The 20,553-nt window shown below is 36.4% G+C and overlaps 2 protein-coding genes across 2 annotated transcripts; one reads left to right on the forward strand and one right to left on the reverse strand.

The window, feature by feature from the left end:
* Positions 1-669: 669 nt before the first annotated feature.
* LOC134845933 (thioredoxin domain-containing protein 9-like) lies at positions 670-4,907 on the reverse strand. The gene is made up of 3 exons (XM_063863064.1): positions 4,714-4,907; positions 3,426-3,685; positions 670-1,292 (listed from the first exon to the last, which is right to left on the reverse strand). Exons 1-3 carry the CDS (start codon positions 4,901-4,903, stop codon positions 1,083-1,085), a joined length of 660 nt encoding a protein of 219 aa, XP_063719134.1. The 5' UTR covers positions 4,904-4,907; the 3' UTR covers positions 670-1,082.
* A 5,250-nt stretch (positions 4,908-10,157) lies between these two features.
* LOC134846243 (N-acetylglucosamine-6-phosphate deacetylase-like) lies at positions 10,158-14,415 on the forward strand. The gene is made up of 5 exons (XM_063863514.1): positions 10,158-10,461; positions 12,984-13,301; positions 13,403-13,648; positions 13,721-13,964; positions 14,041-14,415. The coding sequence occupies exons 1-5, from the start codon at positions 10,272-10,274 to the stop codon at positions 14,243-14,245; spliced, it is 1,203 nt and encodes a 400-aa protein (XP_063719584.1). The 5' UTR covers positions 10,158-10,271; the 3' UTR covers positions 14,246-14,415.
* Positions 14,416-20,553: the final 6,138 nt, after the last annotated feature.

Genomic DNA, 20,553 nt, shown 5'->3' on the forward strand with positions numbered 1-20,553 from the left:
ACCACGGAAAGGCAAAGCATTTTGCCATAAAACTACACTTCCTTCGAGAGTTAGTTGAACAGAAGAAAAATACATTAATTTTTTCACCAACAGCAAACATGCCTGCAGACGCATTGACGAAAAACTTGGGAAGATGCAAAACTGCATTTTTTCGAGAAAGTCTACTAGGAACCACCTAACTTGAAAGGAGGGGTATTGGTGATTTTTCCTAGCTGAACTGGAATTGATCTTTCTTATTCGGTTCAAACTGAAAGATCACTTCCCGATTTTTGTTAAAATTAGCTGGTGAAACATGACCTATAGTCATTGGTTCGAGCAACTTTAAGCGGGTGATTTACCATATATATTTGATCTGAATTGCTACTTGAACTATCACTCAAATCTCATTAATTCACTTCTTATTAATCAACCGCTTGTCGCTGCAATAACCTTGATAATTACTACACGATAACGTGCATTTACGTTACATAAAATAACCCAGCTTATATTCATCCTATCTTCACTCTTCGCTCTGAATTAAACAGACAAATCGATATATCAAAATGCTTCATGAGACAGAGAAATTTTCCCGACTTTCTACGGCAGTTCGAATCCCGGGTGGTATAAATTAAGAACATACTTTATAAGGAAAACTAGAATGAAACCTAAATCTAGTTTTAAAAACCGTGATAGGGGCAAGCAAAACTATATTACATTTTTTCGACTTTAGAACCTTACAGTCATTGTATAAGGCGTACAAATATAAAAACGAGGTTTCCACAGAACAGGACAAATGAGATAATGAATTTCTATGTACAATATACCATCTACAGATTCAGCTCGAAAAAATGTGCTCACTTTTTCCTTTCCCAACTACAAATCATGATTGAACCATTGATTTTATCAAAATCAATTTCCTTTGGTTTTGAGGTAATCAAACTAACTGTAAGAGGTTACAATGAACAATACTATCAAACGAATACTTGTTTCACTTATGAGGTGAGAAAGGAAGAAAATAGCCAAAATAGGAAAATGAAGGCAACAACATCAACATGCCCGACTTGGCTTCGCCATTCATTTTGAGGTCACTTGTAAAAAAAGGCTTAGTCATCATCGTCATCGGAGTCTCCTCCGCCGCCTCTGATGCCTCCCTTCTTGACTGGCATGAATATTCCAGAGTAGCCTGACTTCTGGATGGGTCCTTGGCAGTCGCCCGTGTAATTTATCACTTTGCTCAATCCCAGTCGCCATTCGAGCACCTCAATCGGGAAGTCATCTCTCCCTCCGAGGTCATCGAACCCGACTATTGTATCCTGCCCGAAAATACTACAATTCACACAGCGTTCACGTAAAAAAACCACATAAAAACATAGCCAACAGACAGTTGGAAAAGAGTCATTGATCGCAAGTAAACAAAAACAAGACTGCTCGCATCAGGGCGAAGCCCTGAATGTTCCGACTGCCTTTTAAGGTCTATGAAGCAGTAATAACATGAAAAAAGTCATTGTAAAAAAGGAAAGAATGAAAAAAAATTTGTAAAATAATTTGAGATTTTTTGTGAAAATCATCCCCTCACACGCCATATAAGTACAAAGTGATAACATTCGCTTCTAGTAACAAATTAATTATGGCAATTAAGCTTCCTTCAACCAATTTGGAACAATTTCTAAGACGGATTAACTCTCCGCTTACGCGTTAATAGCTCGAAATATATCGAGCGTTAATTGTTCCAAATTGGCCAGAATGCCAATTTTGAATCCCCCTTAACTTTACGAAAAATGATGACAGGTGAAATATCTTTTCAAATTTAAGCTCAGGACAACAATACCTTTTGAATGATATAAAAAAATTCCGTCAAAAATGGCTAGTTAAAAAGTCGAAATTTGTCTGAAGAAAAAAAAACCCACACCGAGCACAAATATTCCGTTACTTTCGTATCGAAAGTCGGAACAACAAGACTGCTCGTATCAGGGCGAAGCCTTGAATGTTCTGACTGCCTTTTTAAGTTTATGGAGCAGTAGTAACATAAAGAAATTAAATGCAATAAAATAAAATGAAAAAAAAAAAACTTTTTCCTTTAATTTGAAATTTTTATGAAAATCACCCCCCTATACACCATATAAAGTACAAAAGGATTGATTTCGCTCCTTGTAACAAATCAATTACGGCAAAAAAGCTTCTTTTAACCAATTTGGAACGATTTCTAAGACGGATTAACTCTCCGCTTAGGCGTTAATAGCGCGAAATATATCGCGCGTTAATTGTCCCAAATTGGCCAAAATGGCAATCTTTAAACCCCCATAACTGTACGAAAAACTATCATAGGTGAAATATCTTTTCAAATTTAAGCTCAGGACAACAATACTTTTTAAATGATATAAAAAAATTCCGTCAAAAATGGCTAGTTAAAAAGTCGAAATTGGTCGAAGAAAAAAAAACCCACCCCGAGCACAAATATTCCCTTACTTTCGTATTGAAAGTCGGAACAAAAACACTTGAATGTATGTATTAATTTACGTGGAACAACATTTGAAACTTTATAAACACAGTTAGAAAACAGTGTTTTGTTTTCAATTTAACCAAAAAATTAGGAACTTGCAAAACAAAATAAGATTTGTACTGCAGTTTCTATTATAACGAGAGCATAAAACAGATTCTATTTTTAATATTAGATTGTTTACTCCTTAATTTAGTCTTTTATACGAACATAATTGTTAGAGTACAATAGGCCGAACTGTGAATCAGATTGAACTTAAATTATCAGAAATACAAACAAGACTGCTCGTATCGGGGCGAAGCCCTGAATGTTCCGACTGCCTTGTAAGGTTTATGGAGCAGTAATAACAAAAAAATTAAATAATATAAAATAAAATGAAATTTTTTTTTTCTAAAATTTGAAATTTTTTATGAAAACCATCCCCCCACACGCCATATAAAGTATAAAAAGATAGATTTCGTTCCTTGTAACAAATCAATTATGGCAAATAAGCTTCGTTCAACCAATTTGAAACGATTTATAAGACGGATTAAATCTCCGCTTACGCGTTAATAGCGCGAATTATATCGCGCGTTAATTGTCCCAAATTGGCCAAAATGGCAACCTTCAAACCCTCATAAGTTTACGAAAAATGATCACAGGTGAAATATCTTTTCAAATTTAAGCTCAGGACAACAATACCTTTTACATGATAAAAAAAATCCGTCAAAAATGGCTAGTTAAAAAGTCGAAATTTGTCTGAAGAAAAAAAACCACCCCGAGCACAAATATTCCGTTACTTTCGTATCAAAAGTCGGAACAATAAACCGCCATCGTCTTTCAGGCTTCAGCAAGCACTAGAGGACAATGAAACTTGAACCAACTGGCCTTTACAAATCCAATCTTTTTACGAAATCATTCGCTGCTATATTTTCAAATGCATAAAAAAGCGTCGTTTGTCCATGTATACCTTATGCAGCTTCTTAACGAAGCATGCGATGGAAGGAATGACTGTGATCTTTAGTCTGTCACAGAGGAACTTGGCCTTCTCCGCGTCTATTCTACAAAATCTAGTCGCGTAGTACTTGGGGGCCAACTGGTGCAAATAGCGGTCCACTATTTGACATCTCTCAGTGGTGGGTCTGTAAAAGTGGATCACAACGTTGTCGCTTTTACTCCCCTCCCCCTTCAGAAATTCGTGCTCCGTGTGCTCCCTGTACGTCCCATGACCTAAGCAAGCTACAAGGTCAGCGTGATCACTTCACTAAATCAACTAGTGACCTCCAACTGCTTCTACATTTGGGGATCGGAAAATGCAAATTTCTTTTGGCCCCAAGATAATTGACGCCAATATGTTTTAGGTACACATTTATGGCATGTTTCATTCGAGTACACTGCAGATTTGAGAAGAACTGGCTGCTTTGCGTATAAGTTTGGACGAAACTGTTGGCACTTCTGCAACAAGCTAGCAAAAAGCCAAAACTTGGAACAGGATGCACTTGAAATAACTTTAGGACGCAGAGAGTACAGAGATCATAAATTCCATTTACAATCATTTAGAGTTTTAACAACCGGGAGATTGCAACGCATAGTGAAGTTGACTTCCACTCAGAAGTTGTCTTCCAATCAGAACGTTCGGTATTTCAGTGATTTTCTGTATGGCTGAGAATAAAAGATCAAAATGTCCATGAAAACTTTTCAATTTTTATGAAGGAAAATTTGCAAGCTCACGTGATCTTCAGTGCTGCTCTTTGCTTATTTACAAGGTTTCCAGCTATGCTGAAAACACGCTCAGACAGATCAAATCAGCTTCAAATTGTAACTAGCTTTGTTGTTTCGTCGCTCGCTGGACGAGCCTATTACGCTAAATAGTTTAAAAAACCTAGAAACACGGGTCAAACAGGACAGAACACTCACGGCAGCTTTCGACGGTTTTTCTACGAACGAACGTTCGACTATTAGGTTGCACCACTACCGACAATCATACTCCTCGAATGCGTGATCATTTTTATTAGCTCCGTTCCAAAATTTAAGTTTTTGTAAACAACACAAGCATGTAAACATCACAAGGCTCGTTTTTCTATGAACCATGAACCTTTAAAACAACCAAATTAATTGGTCTTTAAATTGAATAAATTTATATTTGGAACTCAAGGGCTGATTTTTTAATAACTTAACTACATTTTTAACTACATTTTAATAATTTAAACTTCAACAGCTCTTTAAAAACATGGGAGTGTACAATTGACTTGCCGTACCCATGCGCATGAAGTGAAACTTGGCGTCCTGTTCCTTTTTCATGCCGGCCAGTCTCTTCTGTCTGATCTGCTCCAGGCCCTCGTCGTCCATCTCCTCCAGTCTTTTGATCTCATCGTCAATCTTCTGTTCCGCCACTTGGGCCGCCTGCAGCAAACTAGCCTCAACCGCCGCCTCTAAATGTCCCGACATTGCACGTCTGAAATCAGAATATTAACTATCAAAGCTCATGTCACAAATACAATTTTAACGAGGATAGCCGGTTGTTGTATACAAGTTACACCGACTGTTCCGCAAATGTTCATAAAAAACTACAATTTTTTTTTCAAATTTAGAGTTTTTTTTTGTGCGTGGCGTGCAGAAAGGATCTGAAGGAAAGCCTAGAACTGTAGCGTAAGCATAATGCAGGCACAACACTTATGTAGGCATAATAAAAAGTTTTCTTCTAAATATGACTGGAAAAGGCAAAAATAAAGAACAATCTTTTTTTGCAGAATTGTTTTGAAAAAATTTCTTATTCCTAAGTAGGCGCTAAAAAAACTACAGGAGCAGGGGAGAAACTTGTCACCATCAAGGATTCCAACCCCTCGCTAGCCAAAAGGTCCCCTTTGTATTGTTTTATGACATCTATTTTCGGCCGACCAATATTAAAAATTTTCTAAAAGCGCTAATATTTTGTGGCACCTGATTTTGATTACGAAAAAAAGTAAACAAGGATAGCCAGTTCCTGTGCAAGTTTTTGAAAAACAATTTCTTTTTGAAAAACAATTTTTTTTTTGTAAAAAGCGTTTTTTTGTTTGTACTATGGGTCTGAACGTAATGAGGATCTGAAAAAAGTCTAAACGTCGATAGTAATATTAAATTAGGTACATTTGACAATTTTTCATCATAAAACACATATTACACAGACGAAGCTGAGCTTCGCACCACTTGTGATACAAAACGTACAGGGTTTAAACACATGACGCACAAGAACTAGCAAAGAGGATTTCGAACGATGTAACCATTGAAAACAATTCAAAAAACAAAACGGAACATCAAAAGTTACTTTTTTAAAAAAATTTTATTGAAGTATTTTCAAAGGGTCTCAATGGCGTTGAACATGAGCATTCGAAAACTTCAAGCCAGGGTGTTATCGATTTGATAAATAATATCGTAAAAATATTTAAAAAAACAAAATATATTTGGTAAATAAGCCGCAGGGAATTAAAGCCGGCAGCCAATAAGTTCAAAATCAACCAAAAAATATCGGCAAAACGAAATTCATTAAATTATTGGTACTGCATATATAGTATCCACGAGAGCCAAATATATGAACTGAAGGGAAGGTTGTATACACATTTTGAAAACTAAAACGATTGCTTAATCGACAACAACAAAGCTGCAAAACCGTCAGCCAGAGAAAAAAATCACATTTCTATAAATATAAGTCCAAGTGGATCTATAAGTATACATGCAACTGGAAAATGAATGTTGAAAAAAAACACAATGAAATGCAAAATAAGTATCGCAAAATTTTTTATCCAGTAGTAACAAAGCCGAAAACATCTGAGCATATACCCTTCAAGGCCAAAAAAAATTCAAGTTCCCCTCTACCTCAAAACACACACGCACACACAAAAAATTGCGCTCATCAGACGTCCCAATATGAAGCCACTAAGCCAATATAAAGTAGAACGAAGCCTATTAAGCCGAAAATAAAGTCAAAAATCGAGTTGGAGAAAATACAACCAAAAAAAAGAAAAATTTGAACAGAACGGATAGATAAAATACTAAAAAACGCAAAACATGCTGAATATTTGCAACCAAGAGAAATAGGTTTGCAACGAGCACAAATAGGCGAAGGAGTCCAGGAGTGAGTCCTGTGAACTACTACTACTACTAAAAGACTTAAATTCCCTATTTATGGGTGCCAAAAACAAAAGACAATAATGATGGAGTTGTTAGGCGCGACAGTTTCAGCATTTGCAAGACAGGAACCATGTCCAACTGGACGTCGTGGAAAACTTTGATTTAGCTCGTCGCTGTGCATGCAAGTAGCATCGAAGGTTCCAACCAAAAAAAAACCATTTTTTTTCTGCAAATTGTTAAGTTTTTTGTTCGTTCGGCTATGAGCGGATCTGATCAAAGCCTAGAAAAAAATAAATAAAATCGATAGAAAGAAACGAATACGCATATGTGACAACGGTTCTAATAAAAAAAAATCCATAAACATAAAAATTGTTTTTGCTGATTTTTTTCTGAAGGATTTTTTCTTTTCTAGAAGGCGCTGAACGATGCTTCAAAAACTAATATTCCTGAAGTAAAACTGTTTTTACAGGAAAAACTCCACTAGATCAATGTTTATTGAAACTTTCGAGTTACAACTCATCATCCGCGTTATACTCTGAAAACATGTGCAAACGCAACAACACACCAAAAAAATTTAAACAGGCAATGCGAAAAGGCATTGTTTGAGATAAATCTAACGTCCTGAGGACGCCCGCACACTAACGAAAGAAACAGTACAGCCTGATGGTCAGGTAGCGCTCGCGGCACTCCTACCGGGTGTTGAAATCAGGCTTCATGCAGTCGATGTTCAGCGCTTCTAACGTTAACAGCTTAGAACAATCAGGATCTTGTCCATAGTTGATAAATTTCTGCATCTTATATGCGTGTTGTAAGCCCGCTCCTTCGATTTATTCGCTTAACGAGAAATTCAAAATCTTAAACCGGTTTTTCTCTACACTTCGGAATTTTTTTGAAAAATTTTAAGAGAGTTCGAATAACGAATACAAAGGCTTTACTATGATACATCAATCGAAACTTCTAACTATTTTTATGTGGTACCTGATTTTACGTTGAAAACAAAAGTAGAATACAAAATTAAAACATCCAAATACAATGTCATTCCCCACTTTCAGTGGTCCGAACAAAAAAAATCCCGAAGAAAAAGTTCCTCCCCACTTTCAGTGGTCAGAAAAACGAAAAAACCCTATCATTATAAGCATAAACTACAAACAATTTACTGGACGCACTTAATGTTGCATGATAATTTAATTTATTTTTCTTCATTTACGTTTTTCTGTTATAACTCTGAGAAAATTACATTTTACAGCCCAAGTTGTGAGCCATAATGCGAGCTAAAATTCTCCGAAAATTACAACGATAGGCTGGAAAAATTTTTTCTCCTGGCCAACAATAAATGGAACAGTTTCTCTCATCTCTAGTCCCAAAGAAGATGAACTAGCAAAGCAATATGGTATTTTCTTGATATTCATTTCTGCAGTACTTGTACTATGGCAGTTCTTTGGAAATACAGAATACTAGTCTTCTTTGTGAAACTTTGCCTTAGCAGCTAGTTTCAGCTATATGAGATGAATCATCCTTTTGGCACCCTCCTGCCTAACTTTTGGATAAAAGACTCAAAATGTTTTGCGTTTCTATTGACGAAATGTTTATCTTTCGACACAGACTAGCGTTTATCAAATCAGTTGTTCGTTTGGGGAGTAACCTGTAATACAGAAGTCAAAGTGAGCAAAAATTTACATTATTCCCTGATTAGCTCGATAAGCAACAAAATAAACAAACTTTGACATCAGTGGCAGGTGGTTAGTTAGCTTCATAACCATCAACTATCTTCTGACGAATGAAACTTCACTTACGCGAAACTGAGCCAACATGACTTCTGATTCTAGTACGGAACCAATTACAAAATTTACAAACTGCAAATTGTGTATTAATGGCAGGGAAGTGGAAGACGATTTGTGGATAAGAGGGGAAGAAATAATTGACAAGCAAACCGCTTTCTACGTCGACAAACAGGCCCCTTCCACAACTATTGACTGCAATGGACTCTACCTCACTCCAGGTTTTTTTCAAAGCCTGAATATTTTGAGAAGCAAATAACTTTTCAGAGGTAAAAAAAAGAGCATTTAATTGCTATGCAAAATAAATGCTAACTTAGCTGCAATACAACATTTTTTGAGGAAATTTCGAAAATTGTTCTCTGCTTAATCATCATTTTTTATCATCAAAATAGTCATTCAATTGTGGTTAAATATTACCATTTCACAATGGTTCAACCAAATCATAATTTATAAAAAAAAAAGGGTAGATTTATGAGTTGAAATGAGCATCTAACTTAAGTCGTTTACATTGATTCAAATGGTCTGATGAACCAAAATTTTGCAACCTGAACTTTTCTTGTCACTTAAGTGAGCCTATCGTAAATTTTTGGCATGCGAATAACATCTGAGAGAGGTTAAATCTTATGATATTCTCGAAAAAAAAGATACGTATCGTTTTGGTCACCTAACAGGAAGAAAATCAAAAATGACTGCTTCCTGAAGCAAAACCACCACGCCTTAAAATTACCTAGATAAATCTAACGTCCTGAGGACGCCCGCACACTAACGAAAGAAACAGTACAGCCTGATGGTCAGGTAGCGCTCGCGGCACTCCTACCGGGTGTTGAGATCAGGCTTCATGCAGTCGATGTTCAGCGCTTCTAACGTTAACAGCTTAGAACAATCAGGATCTTGTCCATAGTTGATAAATTTCTGCATCTTATATGCGTGTTGTAAGCCTGCTCCTTCGATTTATTCGCTTAACGAGAAATTCAAAATCTTAAACCGGTTTTTCTCTACACTTCGGAATTTTTTTGAAAAATTTTAAGAGTTCGAATAACGAATACAAAGGCTTTACTAAGATACATCAATCGAAACTTCTAACTATTTTTATGTGGTACCTGATTTTACGTTGAAAACAAAAGTAGAATACAAAATTAAAACATCCAAATACAATGTCATTCTCCACTTTCAGTGGTCCGAACAAAAAAAATCCCGAAGAAAAAGTTCCTCCCCACTTTCAGTGGTCAGAAAAACGAAAAAACCCTATCATTATAAGCATAAACTACAAACAATTTACTGGACGCACTTAATGTTGCATGATAATTTAATTTATTTTTCTTCATTTACGTTTTTCTGTTATAACTCTGAGAAAATTACATTTTACAGCCCAAGTTGTGAGCCATAATGCGAGCTAAAATTCTCCGAAAATTACAACGATAGGCTGGAAAAATTTTTTCTCCTGGCCAACAATAAATGGAACAGTTTCTCTCATCTCTAGTCCCAAAGAAGATGAACTAGCAAAGCAATATGGTATTTTCTTGATATTCATTTCTGCAGTACTTGTACTATGGCAGTTCTTTGGAAATACAGAATACTAGTCTTCTTTGTGAAACTTCGCCTTAGCAGCTAGTTTCAGCTATATGAGATGAATCATCCTTTTGGCACCCTCCTGCCTAACTTTTGGATAAAAGACTCAAAATGTTTTGCGTTTCCATTGACGAAATGTTTATCTTTCGACACAGACTAGCGTTTATCAAATCAGTTGTTCGTTTGGGGAGTAACCTGCTATACAGAAGTCAAAGTGAGCAAAAATTTACATTATTCCCTGATTAGCTCGATAAGCAACAAAATAAACAAACTTTGACATCAGTGGCATGTGGTTAGTTAGCTTCATAACCATCAACTATCTTCTGACGAATGAAACTTCACTTACGCGAAACTGAGCCAACATGACTTCTGATTCTAGTACGGAACCAATTACAAAATTTACAAACTGCAAATTGTGTATTAATGGCAGGGAAGTGGAAGACGATTTGTGGATAAGAGGGGAAGAAATAATTGACAAGCAAACCGCTTTCTACGTCGACAAACAGGCCCCTTCCACAACTATTGACTGCAATGGACTCTACCTCACTCCAGGTTTTTTTCAAAGCCTGAATATTTTGAGAAGCAAATAACTTTTCAGAGGTAAAAAAAAAGAGCATTTAATTGCTATGCAAAATAAATGCTAACTTAGCTGCAATACAACATTTTTGAGGAAATTTCGAAAATTGTTCTCTGCTTAATCATCATTTTTTATCATCAAAATAGTCATTCAATTGTGGTTAAATATTACCATTTCACAATGGTTCAACCAAATCATAATTTATTTAAAAAAAAGGGTAGATTTATGAGTTGAAATGAGCATCTAACTTAAGTCGTTTACATTGATTCAAATGGTCTGATGAACCAAAATTTTGCAACCTGAACTTTTCTTGTCACTTAAGTGAGCCTATCGTAAATTTTTGGCATGCGAATAACATCTGAGAGAGGTTAAATCTTATGATATTATCGAAAAAAAAGATACGTATCGTTTTGGTCACCTAACAGGAAGAAAATCAAAAATGACTGCTTCCTGAAGCAAAACCACCACGCCTTAAAATTACCTAAATTTGGTACCATTCATCATGAGCAGGAAGACATGGTTGCCATTATTTTCGTTCGGAACATGGTCACCAAGGCGTCTTAACAGTGGATTTTGAGAACGCTTTCAACACGCTAGACCGCACCGAGATCCTCCTTCAAGTTCGCAACCGTCTTCTCGGTCTCTCCGCCTTTGTTGAGTTTACCTACGGTCACCACAGTCGTCTGCTGTTCGAGGATGTCATTCTCAACAGCGAGAAAGGAGTTCATCAGGGGGATCCGCTAGGGCCTCTCATTTTTGCGGTCACCCTGCACTCTCTTGTCGAATCTCTCAAGTCGGAAGTCCCCGGTCTCACCCTCAACTGCTGGTACCTTGATGATGGTATTTGTGCCGGCGACGAAGACTCCTTGCTCAAGGCTCTCGAATTCATCATTTCCAACGGCTTGCATCTCGGCCTCAAAGTCAAGCACAGTAAGTGTGAGTTGTGGGCCCCTGTGGAGTTCTCGTCCATCCCCGTTTCTATCCCGAGAGCAGCGTCTAATGGCTTCGAGCTTCTTGGCGCCCCCATTGGTGATACTGAGTTCTCAGTTAAAGTCCTGGACAAACGCATCTCGAAAGCCACCAAATGTCTTGCAAAGCTACCTCTTCCTGATGACCCCCAGCTCTCACTTGGCATCACTCGCACTTGCCTTGCTGCTCCCAAGCTGACGTACTCTCTTCGCACTCAGCCGCCCTCTCAGCCTGTCGCAGCTTCCCTGCAAGTTTTTGATGAACTCCTCCGCGATGCTCTTTCTGTCATAGTTGGCTCACCTGTTCCTGATCTTGCCTGGTCCCAGTCTTCCCTGCCTATCAAAGATGGCGGACTTGGCGTCCGGCAAGCTCGCGACCAACACATCCCTGCCTTCCTAGGGTCTTCGTGTCAGTCAGCTCATTTGGTCTCGTTTCTTACCGAATGCGACATCACTGATACGCCGGAGTTCCTGTGTGCCTCTAACGACTTCCGTGAACAGTCTGGAAGCGTTAACACTCCCGGTTTTACTCAAGAAGCTTTCCAAGAGAAACTCGATAAGGCCACCTACAACGCTTTCTTCTCGTCTCTTCCCGATTCCCGCGAGCAAGCTCGTCTTCAGTCGCTCTCTCTGCCTTACGCTGGCGCTTGGCTTACCGCAGTCCCCATTAAAGGTCTTGGCCTGCACCTGCTTCCTGCTGAGTTCCAAGCTGCTGTCAGATACCGCCTTGGTCTTCCTGTGTTCGCGTCTGCTCGTAGGTGCCCCGCGTGTCCGTCTGGCATTCTGGACGTCCTCGGGGACCACGCTGTCACTTGTGGGGGGAGTGGTGGCCGGATCTCCCGTCACGACAGACTACGGGACATTATTTTCAATGCTACCACGGCTGCCTCTTTAGCCCCCATCAAGGAGCAACGGAACCTCATCCCTGGAGAACGGTCCAAACCCGGCGATATTTTTGTCCCTACTTGGAGCGCTGGTCGCCCAGCTGCTTTCGACGTCACCGTGACATCCCCGCTGCAGTTATCTCTTCTCTCTCGTGCGGCGGAGACCCCCGGGGCATCCCTGGAAGTTGCTGAGGACCGCAAATTTTCGAAACACGAGAAAAACTGTGAGGAATCAGTTTTTTCCCGTTAGCAGTCGAAACGCTCGGGGGTTGGTCCGCTTTAGCTATCAAAACCCTCAAGTCAGTTGCTATCCTCGCTGATGCCAGACGTTCTGGTTCACGTGACGCTCGTGTTGCCCCAGTTCGCCTTCTCCAGAGCCTCTCAGTGTGCCTCATGAGAGGAAACGCCACTATGATTGTCAGTCGGGCCATCTAGTCTTGTGCAGTTTATTACGTTTTTGCCTTCCCAATTCTGGTGCTCCTTTGTTCCTTTGCTGTTAGTGCATTCCCCCTCTCTTTTCAATCCTCAATGGTTCATCCCACATTTGTTGTTTGTTTTGTATTTGTATTCGGTGTTTGTTTGTTGCGTATTCGGTAATTATATATTTCACTATTCATTCCGCATCAGTACATTATTTTCGTTTAGGTCTAATAGATACTCAGGTGAATGGATCAATAGGAATAGACTTCAGCGACCTTTCGGATCCCGATTCTTATTTGGACAGATTAGCCAAAGTACGCGAGCACTTGCTTCAATACGGCGTAACATCATTCTGTCCGTCTATCATTACGAGTGACCAGCACACCTATGAACTCATCGATGATCTTTTGCAAAGCATTCCAGTAGGAGGAATAGACGGGGTGGTCGGATTCCATTATGAAGGACCTTTCTTGTCTGAGAAATTCTCGGGTGCACACAGAAAACAATTGCTCCGCACAGCTACGTCTATCCAAAACTTTACTGGTACTATTCAAAAAAATATCGTATAACATATCGCTTCTAGTTTAACTTCGGTAACGATCCATCAGACGCTTTACAATTTTTTTAACAAAATATATGTTTAGATATGTACGGATCAATGAAGCACGTCAAAATAATCACAGTTGCACCTGAAGCCATTTCATCGACATATGATGTCATTCAACAATTGAGGTCTAAGGGAGTTACAGTAAGCATTGGCCATACTGATTGCACTTACAAAGAAGCGATGGAAGCCCTAGATCAAGGAGCTAATTCAATAACTCATCTTTATAGTTGCATGAGACCCCTACACCATCGGCAACCAGGGGTCATTGGAACTATTAGCTCCGGTAATTTTCAACTAATTTATCTTCAACAAATTATCAACGGCCATAATGATCAAACTGAAAATGTTCATGCAGATCTGAAGCTTTACTACAGTCTCATAACGGATGGTGTGCATGTTAGCAGTCCTGTTATTAGAAGCTCATACAAAACCAATGCAAATGGGTTGATTTTGGTTACGGACGCATCCAGCACCGCAGGATACCCGCCCGGAGTTTATCGCTCGAATGGACAAAATGTTGAGGTGAAGGATGATCGCGTGGTGATTCAAGGCACAAATACGCTGGCAGGGAGCAATGCAACCCTCACGCACTGCTTGAAGTATGTATATATTTTCTTACTAGACATCAGAACTACGGTTGTAAATCTCATGAGTAATTTCACAATTTTCTGATAGGGTTCTTGCAGCATCATCAAACTTGACAGTACCAGAAGCCGTCAAATGTGTAACGGAGAATGTAGCTGATATGATTGAAGAGAATTGTTTGGGACTATTGCAAAAAGGGCGGACAGCGAATTTGGTTTTGATGTCTAACGATTACAAACCTGTTTTAGTATTCGTCAAAGGAAAAGTTGTTTATAAAGCATTAACAGAAGAATGAATAATTAATAATTCTTTTCAAAGAGACGCCTCGCGCCACTTCCGATACAACACATACATAGCATGACAAGGGTGGGCAGTCAAAGATCACAATGTTCCTATCAGCCGAAAGGGTCTAAGCGCAGAAAAATAGACAAAAGTTTATTTATAAGGGCTAATCGATAAAATACAGTAATTAGAATTGTCAATATTATCCAGGAAATGAGTAAATTATACATTGATTAAGCAATTTCACCAATTTTTTTTTTAAAAAAAAGTCTCGATCAAATTAATAACTCTATGCATAATTTTGTTTCTCTGGTAATATTGACAATTTTAAGACTTGCTTTACCGATTAGCTTAAAATTATATTTTTCTGCTCTTTGATAAGTGAGAAGGTCAAAAATTATCATGATAACCGGATTTATCATCTTTTTGAAAAATTATCATGGAATTTCATTAGTTAGAGAAAAGTTAAGTAAAACGTGAATAAAAGTAGAGAGTTTTATATTTGAATAAGAATTTTATAACCATGAAAGAATAAAAAATCTCAGAAATTTACAGGAAAATGTTATTCATGATTACCTAATTGATTATGTAATTACAGTTGTTTAAATTTGATTGGTTATAAAGTTTTAGAGCATTTTTGGACATGTTTTTCATTTTTGATCGTTTTGTAAATATTGTTAAAAAATTTTAATCCTGATGATGCACAAAATGTGCGAAAACGTTTGAATTAACATTTCAAATTTCTTATGAAAGTAGAGAGAGTCAGATGGTTTGGAATCAGGTCAACCAGATTGAGCAAACTAACACCTGCACAGAATAAACCGGATTTGAAAAAAACTCAATAAGATTGAAGAGATTTTTGATTAAAAGTAAATTACAAAGATTTTCGCAACTGCGTTTGACCCGATTTCAAACCATCTGACTCCCCTACTTTTATTCACGTTTTACTTAACTTTTTTTTATTTTATTAAAATCCATGATAATTTTTCAAGATGATAAATCCGTTTGTCAAGATAAATTTTGACCTTCTCACGTATCAAGGAGCAGAAAAAAATATTGTTAAGCTTATCGAACAGAGGTCAAAGCTCGATAACAGTCGGTTTTTTTGAAGAGGTCAAAGCTAGAAAGCAGACGGTTTTATTATTGATTTTTTCATGATTTAACGTTGATGGAATATTATAAAATTAAGAGATTCCAGCTTGTCAAATTTGTTATCTTGATACAAGAAACATTTCAAAACTCAGCACTAAATCCATAGGTCAGGTCAGTTAAGCCCGTACATAGCTCAATTGGATTTCTAGGACTGAGTACCTTGAGCAGCAATTTGGATAGCGTTCGTGATGCTTTTCAAGCACTTTCTTTCTGCTGCCATTCGAGCAAGGTGAAACAGGTTTTCGAGTGTCTCCAGTGGTGCGATTTCAGGGATTGCTGCTACTTCTTGATTTGTTGCTTTAAATACCTTGATATCTTCGTAAATCCTTAATCTCAAGTAATTCAACTCAAATCTTAGAAAAATCAAAAAAACAATTTTGGACATCAAATTTTTGAAGACAAAAAGCGAACTCACATATTCTTCCATTTACCAAATAAATAAGAAAAACCAAATTAAAAGCAAATTAAAATAAGATCTAATGTTTCTAAAAGAAACATTTTCTTGATTTCCGAAAATTTATTTGGTCTACACTCATTCTGATTACTGCTGATTACGAACTTCTGATTACTGCTTACCTTCTAACTCTGCCAAACTTTTTTTGCCTTATTTTCTCTGCCAAATTATTTCAGCCAAACTATGCCAAGTTTTTTCTCAAAACAGTAAACATTTCAAAACTCAGCAATAAATCCTAAATCTCAACTAAATCAACTCAAATCTTAAAAAATTCTTCATGCATTTTGAACATTGAATTTTTGAAGATATAAAGCGAACTAAAACATTCTTCCATATAGCTAATTAAAAAATAAAAACCAAATTGAAAGTTAATTCACATAATTAACCGATATTTCCGAAACAAAAAATTTTTGATTTCCGAAAAATTATTTTATCTACATTCAATCTGATAACTTCTGATTACGAATTTCTGATTACTACTTACACTCTAAGTCTGCACTTTATAGTGGATAAGCTCTTTTAGTTGACTATCTAAAACTAGTCTAGCCACAATTATGTCTAGTAATAAATTAACATTTGAGGAGTTTGACAAACTTAATAAAAAAGCTCTATTAAAAATTTATGCTGATCTGTACGACCAGAAGGAGGACTATAGAAAGACTATCAACATGATTAATCAAACAGGGGGAAGTGCAATTGGAACTTCAGGACAAATTCAGGAATCAAGCAACCAAAACAGTAGTAACATGACCACAGTTATACGTGAGTTTGACACCTTCAAAAATTCCGAAAGTACTAAAAATTTAATTTTGGCTTTTAGTATAACAGCAAGAATCAGAACAGAAACTGTGCCCAACGATAAGTTAATGGATTCATATAGGGGCAGTAGTACAGAGGAAAAACTGAAAGTAGTAACTAAAATATCCAAACTCGGAGCTTGAATGCGTAATTAAGCAGGATGGCACTAACTCTATTTTAAAAAGGATATCTGAAAATTTGAATGACTTCTCGATAAAGTTTGAGGAACTGATTGAATTATTCATGCAACACTTCACGCCTCAAAATGTGGTAATATGCGAAATACCACCAATTTTGGATAACGTAGAGGCAAATAAAAACGTGGGCTTGGATAAGGAAAATTTGAATTGTACATACAGCTCTAAACCTGTTATCGTGTGCTGAAATTTAATACAATGATAAAAAGCAACAACGACTGGGGCTTTTTCTATTGGGACAATGTTCTTTTAAATGACGAGCGTGGAGTCCCTTTTTTAAGCAAAGGCCTCAGATCTTCTATATGCCAATATTCTAATAATCTACCCGCCCAAAAAATGTACACATCTTCAATAATCAGGAGAAAAACAACAATTCTGTAAAACGGATCCATCCTTATCAACGGTCACGCAATAATTTCAATAACCTTACTATGCCTCCAAACCCCTCATAGAATTCTTTGCAGAGTTACTATCGCTAAAGCTGGTTAAGAAGAAATTGGTAGGAGTCTGGTCTTTCTGTTTTGGAATTTTCAAAAACGTAAATGATAACAAATAAACTCTTAGCTAGCTTCTTTAGGCTAATGTTCATCGATTGCAACGAAATGATGATTTTTCGAGAATTTAATAAATTCACAAAAAGTAATAACTTTCCATGGGTTGCCATTTTTATCCATTAGATCAAACTGGGTGCCTCTCAAGCGCACTAATAACATCACTATAGTGCCTTTCCAGCGCATTTTACCTTTATCGTTCTTATTAGTAATTTTACTTTTACTAATGTTAAAAATACTTCTCGTGTTAATTATTTTATTGTCAAATACATTTTTATGCTGCGGCGACATCAAATCAACCCCAGGTCCAACTGTACAATTAATGACACATCGGAGCGACTAACCGATTGAAAAAAAAAAACAAGTTAAATATTCTACATCTAAAATGCAGGAGTTTAAGCAAAAAAATATCAAAACTAAAAAAAACTAGTAAAACCATGTGGATTAAACACAATTTATGAGTTCTCTGAGACATGGTTTATTGACTCTAATTACAACATTTATGGACACTAGATAGTGATCATTTTGCCTCCTTTCGATGTGATAGATCAGCAGTCGCAAGCGAAAAAACAAAAGGAGGTGGCGTCATAATACTCATTCCCAAATTCTTACACGCTACGCACAGATCTAAATTTATTTCATGAAAAGTATGACAGCATCTGGGTAGAATTTAAAACATCAAAGAACAAAACTGAAAGATCAACAATATTAAATATTTCCTTTAATCCAAATAAATCTAACAAAGTAGAGTTTGTCGATAAACTTGCTCTTTCAGTTAACTTCGCACAATCCTATAATTCAAATTTTGTTCTCTTGGGCGACTACAACTTTAATTATTCAAATACTGAAGAAAAAGAATCCTTGGATACAATTTAAACGCTCTATAACTTCAAATTTGTCAATAAATTAAGACCAACTCATTCAAAAACACTGATTGACTATATGACCACAGGTTTAAACTCAACCGAATTGAAGAAAAAAGTGTCAAACTTCACTCCACCAATTAAAACTGATCACTTAGCTACAATTTTGATATTTGAATTAAAGTTAGTTGATAAAACTGTGCCGTTTAAGCGCACTATCTACGATAGATCGAATTATTAGAAAAGAAATTAAAACTGCCTAACAAACCTTAAATGGGTGTCTTTTTACAGACAGAATAACCCTGAAAAAATGTTCAACGTTTTGAATTCCAATATAGTAGGCTGCCTGAAAAGATTCGCACCACTTAAAACAGTCTACATTTGTAATGACAAATCAAAAGTCAACCTGAAAAACGATAATTTCATATCGAAACTATTTAATCCTAAAACAACTAAGCGACAGAAATGGAACATAACAAATGACACAAGAAACTCGAGAACATCAGCAAACAAAATTACACTACTAAAAAAATTCATTTGGTGAAGCAATAACCAACAACTTCAAAATGGCAAATTTTGAAGGGAAAAAAAACGAAAAATTTAATTAAATTAACCATCAAAAACACAAGGACCAAAAAGGAACGCAATCAAAAGTTTTGTTCCCGGTTTGTAAAAGAAATTGAATGTAAAATTACAAATTTAAACGCAAATAAACCACAGACCCAAAATTTCTTAAAAATGAATTTATTAAATACAATTTATTTCCAACTGGACTCAAAAGAGCAATTGTTACCCCAATATGCAAAAAAGATGACCCAGAAATAGCAGAGAACTATTAACCAACCTCCATAACAGGTGCACTCTCTAAAGTTTTTGAGAAACTACTATACAAACAAAACAGTGAATACTTATTATCTAATAAACTGCTCAGCAACACCCCATTTGTTTTTGGAAATTCACATTCAACGATGGACGCCATCCTTTATTGCACTGAGTTCTTACGCAAATCGACGGATGAAAACAAATATGTTTCCGTATCTTTAATAGATCTATCCAAAGCTTTCGATTCCATCAACCACGAACATTTAAAGAACAAATTGAATGATTTGGGATTCTCTGAATCAGCAATTGAAATAATTCATAGCTTTATAAACAAAATACAGCAGAAACTGTAATAAACAATACTGAATCCAATTGAATCTCACTTCAGCAAGGCGTACCTCATTGTACAATTTTGGGACCCTAATTTTCAACATATACAAAAATGACTTGAACAAAAATTTAACTGAAACTTGCAAAAGTGATACAATATGCAGGTGATACATTACTATTTTGTGATGATGACATCCGAAAAGCTCTACAGCTATTGCAAAAAACCTGTCAGAATTTGTCTCTGTACATCACAAAACATTCTCTAAACTCCACACAAAGAAAACTGAATTGACAAAAATTAGCAAAAAACATCAAGGCAGAAACCACAATTCAAAGTTCAGTATTATTTTAGATGATGACAAAACAGAAAAAAAGCCAGAAATTAAATAATTGGGGGCTAATTCCAGATCAATTTCTAACTTTTCAAGGAGAAGTTAAGATATAACAAGAAAATGGCTTGTTGCATCAAAACATTACAATCAATTAAAAAAAACCACTGACAATCAAAAACCGATTACTATTATTGATCGCTCTAGTCATAAGCCATCTGCACTACCCAGCAACACTAATAGGCAGTTTGACATACTATCTCATAATATCGCTTGAAAAAAAACTGAGTTGGGAAATAAAGACCTGCTGTGACAGAAAAAAATTTGATTCTTCACCCGATCTTAAGCTGGAATACAAGGTAGTTCCGGTTTCTTTGTTTCTCGATTGGAAAATAGTTTTCCATCTATAAAAAATCAAACATTAACTACTACCGGCATACACAAAAATCAAATACGTGAACAACACAATTGACGAAAACAAAAGAAACAAAAAAATACACTGTCAAGCAAGATTCAGCAGTCATTATATCAAAAAGAAATTTTCTTCAGAAAATCAGTTCTTATTAGGAACCAATTTCAAAATGCAAACTCAAACAAAAACAGCAGCAGTTTATCTTAGCGGCAGTTCTATCTACTTTTTGTGAAGATCTTTCTACGGCAACCTATGGAAGACCAACAGGGAAACAATCTAAATTTAAACGATGTTAAATTTCTAACCATTATTTTATTATTTTGTAAATAAATATTGAACCTAGAAATGTTGTGTGACTCACATTTGCATTAATTTATTAATGTTCATTTTGCAAATAAAGTGTTTATTTTTTT

The sequence above is a fragment of the Symsagittifera roscoffensis genome, chromosome 5, assembly GCF_963678635.1.
Source record: "Symsagittifera roscoffensis chromosome 5, txSymRosc1.1, whole genome shotgun sequence".
In the NCBI taxonomy this organism is placed as follows: domain Eukaryota; kingdom Metazoa; phylum Xenacoelomorpha; order Acoela; family Convolutidae; genus Symsagittifera; species Symsagittifera roscoffensis.